The sequence below is a fragment of the Perca fluviatilis genome, chromosome 1 (genome assembly GCF_010015445.1).
Source record: "Perca fluviatilis chromosome 1, GENO_Pfluv_1.0, whole genome shotgun sequence".
Taxonomy (NCBI): Eukaryota; Metazoa; Chordata; class Actinopteri; order Perciformes; family Percidae; genus Perca; species Perca fluviatilis.
This window is the reverse complement of record NC_053112.1, coordinates 4,228,544-4,236,385: the sequence shown is the minus strand read 5'-3', so window position 1 is coordinate 4,236,385 and position 7,842 is coordinate 4,228,544. Positions and strand designations below refer to the sequence as shown.

Sequence of the window (7,842 nt, the reverse complement as noted above, 5' to 3'; positions counted from 1 at the left end):
CTTCACTTCCTCCACTCATTTCCTCTCTGTTATGCTACTTCACATGTACTATGTATAGGTTGGACATTTTATTCTACACTTGTATATTGTTGGGGTTTACCTCCTCTGTGTCCCCCCTTTGGGACAATGTGTCTGTCCAAATAAAATACCTACAATATATATCCCCCGCGCATTCGTCCGCGGGACTGCTATCTTCACACAAGTCCCGCCAGGGTGGGGGCCACTGTATTATGTCTCGTCCTCATTTGCTCTCACGCGAAGTGCTACATTCTGCTCCTGTTTCACTTGTTATTATTACTCACTGTACTCTGCTCGACGCCACTGTGACCCTAAATATCTTATACTTATGGCTTAAGCTAAATAAGCATACACCAAAACACACTTGGTCTCTTATGGAAACCTTTTACATTCTTATTATATTCATCTGCAAATAGTAAGAACATTATTCTACAATATACATGTTCCTTGCATTCCTCTAAGTATATATTTTCAGTAGGTGTTCTGGAGTTTGTATCTATTTTTTTGTATCTTATTTCTTTGTATTTTTTTTGTATGTGTGAGTGTGTGTGTTTGTGTGTGTGTGTCCTTGGTAACTTGCTGCTGTAACACAAATAAATGTGTAACTGCGGCCCGACACCATGACTCAGCGGTTTTGTGTTACAGTGCGTCAGCGTTTGTTTTGACAGGTTCACTGAGAGTTTCTCACGCTCGTCTTGTCTTTCCTCTTCCGTCAGGACTTTGCGTATCACGGCATCGCCGCCTTCTTCTACCTCAGCGCCGCTGTGACTTTGGCCAAAGTGACCCTGGACTACAAGGACGGGCCCTTCACCACAAACTACAAGCTGGACATCTCTGCAGTGGTCAGTGTTACTGCTTTCTGTCACACAAGTGTGGGCTACTTTGATTTCTAAACCTTGGAAAAAGACATCATTCACACATACAAGATCCATGTTTCCCCTCAGAAAAGTTGTTATTTCAACGAGGGCCCGGCTGAGGCCAGTCACACACTGATGACAGCATTCATGTAAAACCCAATAGTTTCAACAGAATCATGGAAAGAATCAAAAAATTGAGAATTTAAAAAAGCTGTAAGACAGATTCTATAGGGCCCTACATTGAGTCATTGCTGAAAGCTAACTGGAGATGTTAAAATATGACACTGTCTAAGTTTCCAACCGAGCCGCCCGGCTGTAACTGTAGTTAAAAACATGTCTATAAAATAGATTAGAAAATAGGCCTCCAGGCTTACAGCATACTGGGAAACCCTGACATCAGTTTATTGTTAGTCCAGTTAATCTAACTTTAAAAATAGGGCCCAACCCAGGAGAAACTGCACTAGTAATGGTTCATAGTTTTTATTGGTCCATACATGGTTCACCTTACATAGCCATATTTATTCTGCTCTGATAAGGTAACTGCTAATATACTGCACATATTTATGTTCAATTTATATTACTCTAAACAACCTTCTGTTAACCAACTTTACACTACTGTCTACACTATATTTCTTGTCCTGTCTATACTTTTATATCACATTGCACTTTTCTGCTCTTTTTGCACTTTTGGTTAGACGAAAACTGCATGTCGTTGTCTTGTACTTGTACTCTGCACAATGACAATAAAGTTTAATTTAATCTAATCTAAACCTCATTGGCTCTTACCAGTGTATCTCTGTGTGTACTCCGTCCACACCAATCCCACCAGAGGATTAACCAATCAGATCTTCCCCTGATGTTTCTCTCTGTCTCTGCAGGTCTTCTCATACGTGGCGACGCTCCTCTACTTCATCCACACCATCCTGTCGGCCATCCGCTGGAAGTCCTTCTAGCAGCGCGCTGATGCTGACGGAGTCTGACTGCTGAGGTTTTTCATTCAGGAATCTGTGAGGCAACATCTGGATCACCGTCACATCGCTCAGTGTCCGGCTGGCTGAAGCACCAGGGGTTTCGGGGATTTAAAGTGACGATGGTTGTGTCAAATGAAGGAGTTCAGTCAACGGCCAGAGTCACAAAAAACACAAACCATTTGAATCTTTGTCACACTGGTTTTACTGCAGGGCTATTTTTGAGGGTTTCGATTATTCTGTCCACCCTCACATGTTGTCATGTGCTCCTCCTCAGCCTCTTTACCGCTTTCCCTTTAGTTACATGGTTTAGTTTGGTCTTTTTGTTTTGCTCTCAGGTGATTTTATATTTTTATAAGTTGTCCTAACACAAGAATCACATTAAAAGTGGATCAGTCCAGATGTTTTTGCAGGTTTAAGCCTTCATAACTCCGTTTACACTTTTATTATTGTAAAACATTTTGAGACTGCTAAAGTCAATGAAAAATCAATAAATGGGTTTGTTTTGAAAAATGTGAAACAAAAAGTGTTTTGGCCACTTTATTTAACGGACCAAAAGTTAAGATTCAGGATTGTTTTGTAGAAAAATCATCAAAATTCATAGAAACTGGAAAATTTCGCTCCGCCTTTGTAGCAGAATAAAAATTGCAATGCTTAGTAGCGCCACAGCTGCCTCCATCTGTTACTATGGTGACAGCTTTAGTTACTAGTTACTTTACACATTAAGATTACTGCACACAGAACACATGTAGTTTATAAAATCTGATGTTTGAGTCTAAAGTAAACTAGCCAAGAATATAATGGCTACAAGTCCAGCTGAGATGATGAGACTATTAAACACACAACTGGTTGTGTGTGTGTGTGTGTGTGTGTGTGTGTGTGTGTGTTTGTGTGTGTGTACACCATTAAACACACAGCTGTTTGGATCCTTTACACTTTCTACAATGTTTTAATACTTAAACTACATTTTCCTGATTATACTTACACACTTTGACTGAAGTAAAATTTTCACTGCAGTGGTATTAGTACTTTTACTGCAGTAATCTGAATACTTCTTCTAGTGCTGGTTGAGTTTAGGCGACAAAAAGTAATGGTTGATCAAACTCCAACAGGAGAACAACAACAAGAACATGAAACCAGGTTTAATGGGGTGTGACCGGCAGTTAATACAGGGCACGCTTCCACACACACACACACACACACACACACACACACACACACACACACACACACACACACACACACACACACACACACACACACACACACACACACACACACACACACACACACACACACACACACACACACACACACACACACACACAGCAGGGCGGGTCAGTGTACTGTAGCTGTGATGTATAATTGATGAGAAGGCAGCAGGTGATAATAGTGAAGCGTCTCCATGAAACTAAAGAAGCTCACACCTATGAGCCGGTGTCACAAACAACTGACACACTTGATGTCTTTAAAAACATTATATTCATGGTTGATTAATGTGTGGATTATTTTCTAGATGAATGGATTAGATGTGTGGTGTCTATAAAATGTCAGAAAATGGTAAAAAAAAATGTGGATCAGTGTTTCCCAAAAAGCCCAAGATGACGTCCTCAAATGTCTCGTTTTGTCCACAACTCAAAGATCTTCAGTTTCCTGTCCCAGAGGAGAGACGAATCTAGAAAATATTCACATTTAACAAGCTGACATCACACAAGGTTACCTGTTTTTACATAAAAAATTACTCAAACTGATAATCAGTTTTGGTGGTGGCAGCGCAGTGGATATGACACATTCCTTGGGTGTGGGAGATCTGGGTTCAATTCCCACTGTGGTACATCAACCAATGTCTCCCTAAGGAAAACACTCAAGCCCTGGTTTCCCCAGAGGCATGCAATCTCTGACATATAGCAATTGTAAGTCACTTTGGATAAAAGTGTCAGCTAAATGACATGTTATTGGATTTAAAAGGGGTGGGAGATTAATGCATTGCAGGGAGAAGAGTAGAGGAGGATTAACAGGTTTAGGTGGAAAAGACAAATCAATCTGTTTGGAGTTTGACCTAAATAGCAAAATTCTCCCCCAATGTGAATGCTAAAATTGGGTCACATATTCTACAGAATACCATCTTTGATACTGAAGAAGTTGCATGTCTTTAGCTACATTTTAGAAGAAGGTCATGAACCCAGATTTTCAATGAAACTTGGCCTACTGAGTGGGGTCCTGACTTAAATGGCAGAAGTCTAGTCATGGCAAATACTGTGCTGTGCCCATCCATCCATCCATCCATCCTGGCCCTTTATGATTTTTAACAATGGGCCAAAAAATCTAAGAAAAATGCCTTGTGTTTTCTTCCGAAGTTTTATTTAAGTATTTATGGGGATTCAATTTCCTGAAAGATTTCATGACTTAACCGTTTTGGTACAACACTTTGTGTTCAGACCATCAGAATACATCAAACGTAGATGAATTATTCAATTTGAGGATCACAGTGATTTAACATTGCACTTCCATATAGTTGCCTGATAGAGACTATGAAGTATAGGAGCCACGTATATTATGTTTGTTGTTTATAGTTTTTCACCTATGACGTCATGTAGGACATCACAGGGGTTGGTCTGACAATAATCAGTGTATTTATACACCTGCGCACCTGCATGGAGGAGGCTAGAGAAGGGGTGAGTTTGGGTTTTTGCATTTTCTGTTTACCTCAAGTTTCACTGCAAGGTTAACCGCAAAATCGAACTTGACTACCTTCACCTACGCAGCATTTTTCATGCAACTGGATTTTGTTTCTTTTTGTTTTTTCCTATTTTCAAATGGACAATAAATCTTTGAACGCATATCACGGAGTGGAACTGAATTTTTCAAACGGCGCGTCATACATGATGGTTCTTCACTCAGCCTCTCGGCGGCTTATGGAGGTTGCAAAGAAGTTGCTACATGAAGTAACAGCTGACGTTCAGGTGCTCTGATGAACGACAGCAGAACGGTCATCACTCATTAGATGACTGGGACTTGCTTAAATACTCCTCAGTAATCAGATTACAGCACACTGGTTTCTTAACCGTCATGTAGACAAGGAACCTGCTTTCTGTAATCGGGGATAAGAGAAGCTGGGGTTTATTATTTACTAAAGAAGTGTTATTTTGGCTCATTGGAGCATGTTTCTGGCCCCCAGCGCATTATAACTTGGAAGATATGATCTATTTCCTCTTGAAATACCGTAAAGGGTACAGGGTCTGTCGAATGTAAGGTGTTGCCATTGGACACTAGGTACTGGACATTGTACATTAGTTATTTGAATTGGACACAAAGATTGCAATTGGACACTGATGTCTGTGAAGTTTCACAATGTATTTCATTTATTAAGCACTTTACAATAAACAAACTTTTTAATGCAGGTCCGTTGCAACTCTCAGTTCTTTTAAATCAAGGCTGAATACCTATCTTTTTGATATTGCCTTTCTTTAAATAACCTATTTTATCTGCATTTATATGTTTAACTGTTTTAATTGATTTTAATTGTTTTGTAACTGCTCTTTCATGTTTCTCTCAGTTTTTTAAATTCTTATACTGCACTGTAAATTTTATTCTTGACTTTGAATGTTTTTAAATTGTTTTTAATTGTTTTCTGAATGCTCTTTCATGTTTTATGTAAAGCACTTTGAATTGCCCTATTGCTGAAATGTGCTATATAAATAAAGCTGCCTTGCCTTGCCTAAAAAGCGCTAATGCAGGGTATTGCCTTTGGAAACTGTACAAAAGGTATTACAAAAACAGATGAACAAATATGTATAAGCACTAAGCTGTCTTTAATCAGTGTCAAATGGCAATACAATGGCAACTGGATTGAATTCTCCAGTGGAACGTGCTGTTTACGTTCCTCCTTATGCACTTTCAGAAATGTACTTCTGATTTTGATTGTTTTTCTTGTGTATCAAAAAGAGACTACAGTTGCATGTTAAGCACTGTCAATAAATGAACCTTAAACCATATACAGTTTGGACCGGAGGAACGATTCCAGCCACCAACTATCAGCATACATGTAAGGTCATGAGTAAACCACCAGGAGGCACTGCTGTTATGTCTATTACAGCGAGAGTTCAGAAATTCACACTTTTTGTCCCTTTACCAGTTTGGTGCCTGTAGGTGGTTTTTCAAACTGTAGTATCCACTACTCCATAAATAAACTGCTTAACTTAAATTATTGGAAGATATCCATTTAAAACCACACTTTAAGTTAATTTGTTAATACGTTGAGTTTATTTAAGCATCAAGCTACAGTTTGAGGTGAAAAGCAATGCAAATTAGATTAATTTATTTACTGATGTCAATACTTGTGTCGGTATTTAAGTTGAGATAATATTTTATTTAATAATTCATAAACTATGTATTATTATCAAGTTTAGATTGTGTTGTGGATTTAATTCTAAGAAAGAAAGTGTATTTTGCACTACTCCATAAAGGATGCTGAAGCCAGCATTCACTGTGTGACAATAAAAACCATATAAAGGTCTCAGCCACCATCCTGAACCAGCGTTCAGTTCTTCTGTCTCTCAGCTCTACCCCCCCAACACATCAGACACACAACAGAGTCCCAGAGCAGTGTAGAGAGACATCTCCAGGCGCCAGGCACCCACAAGAGGGAAGTGGCTTACAAATATATGACGTGAGTTTTCTATTTATATATTAAGACTTGGAACATGTAAAGTAGTGCTTAGAACTCAGGCACCAAAACATAGAATGCTGTTGTGATTTAATTAATATGAATAAAGAGACAGTTTGACTGTAGATGTATGTAAGCTATCTCTTGGTTAGTTTCATGCCACCACTCTCTGTAGATGCAGATTGTACGGTGGCCCAGACAGTTCAAGAGAACCTGCTGGGCCACTGTAAGTTTTAGTTTGCTGTCATGACTTTATAGACTCTTGTTCCTCCATCATTTAATAATGAACTTGTTGTTCTGTTTCTTCTTCTTTTGGGGCTTCACTGTTCCTGCAGTTTGGACTCTTTGGAGTTCTGTCAGTTGGTGCGTTCACGCCACCTGGGAATATCAGGGACCGCCCCCCCCCCTGGGTACGTTGTTTTTCCGACTGCCAGCGTTCACATGGTCGGGATGTGTGTTCTTCTTCTTCTGTTATATTGGGCGTTTGGCATAACAACTTGTTGCATGACTGCCACCACCGGTTGGCCGTAGCCTAGAGCAGGAATCTTCAACAGGGGGTCCGTGACCCCTAGGGGGTCCTCAGAGTCACTGCAGGGGGGCCTCCAAATTATTGTTAATTTTTGAAAGTTTTTCCAAAATGTAAACGTCTTAACATGATTCCAACATATTATTAGCAAATATAAATCCCCACTGATGATAGGCTTACTGGCCAATAATATAGTCACTAATTAAAACATGATTTATAAAATCATGCCAACAATTTTAAGGCTATTTGAATAGCTTAGTATTCTATGCAAAAAAAGGTATCTATAAATGCTTTAGGCTGCCCTAAAAGTTATTGTAGGACCAGATTAATATGAAACTTCATTTTATAAAATATAATGTAGTAGGGGGTCCCTGATCCGTCTCTATTTCAGTTAAGGGGTCCTTGGCTTAAAAAAGTTTGGAGACCCCTGGCCTAGAGCATCAGGTGTGTGAAAACATGGAGGCCACAATAACAAAAGATCTGCTGCTGTTTTCTTATGTGAGCATAGAAACAGCACATGGACAGGTGTTTCTTTGTGTTATCTGCAGGACAAACAACAGGAAAGGACACGGATAAGGTGTTGTGTTTTTAAACATAGGCCTATTTATGAATAATTTGAAACATGTTAAGTCTGTGTATGTTTCATGGCAGAGGCGTTTGTCTACAATAAACAGTTTATTGTCATGGAAATATGTTCTGTGAACCAAAGTCGCCTCCATCAAATGTCAGTTTCAGAGAGCTGACGTCATCAGAGAGCTGACTGACAGAGCTTTAGGAACGCTGCCAGCTGCTTCTGACTGGCAGAAC

General features: G+C 39.5%; 1 protein-coding gene across 1 annotated transcript in view; it reads left to right on the top strand.

Annotated features, from left to right (window-relative positions):
* LOC120568355 (myelin and lymphocyte protein-like) overlaps positions 1-2,503 on the top strand; it is a 6,772-nt gene extending 4,269 nt beyond the window's left edge. The window contains exons 3-4 of the mRNA XM_039815809.1: positions 735-860; positions 1,754-2,503. Coding sequence (XP_039671743.1) covers positions 735-860; positions 1,754-1,828 — 201 coding nt within the window. The 3' untranslated portion in view covers positions 1,829-2,503. The remainder of the gene's footprint in view (positions 1-734; positions 861-1,753) is intronic.
* The last annotated feature ends 5,339 nt before the right edge of the window (positions 2,504-7,842 follow it).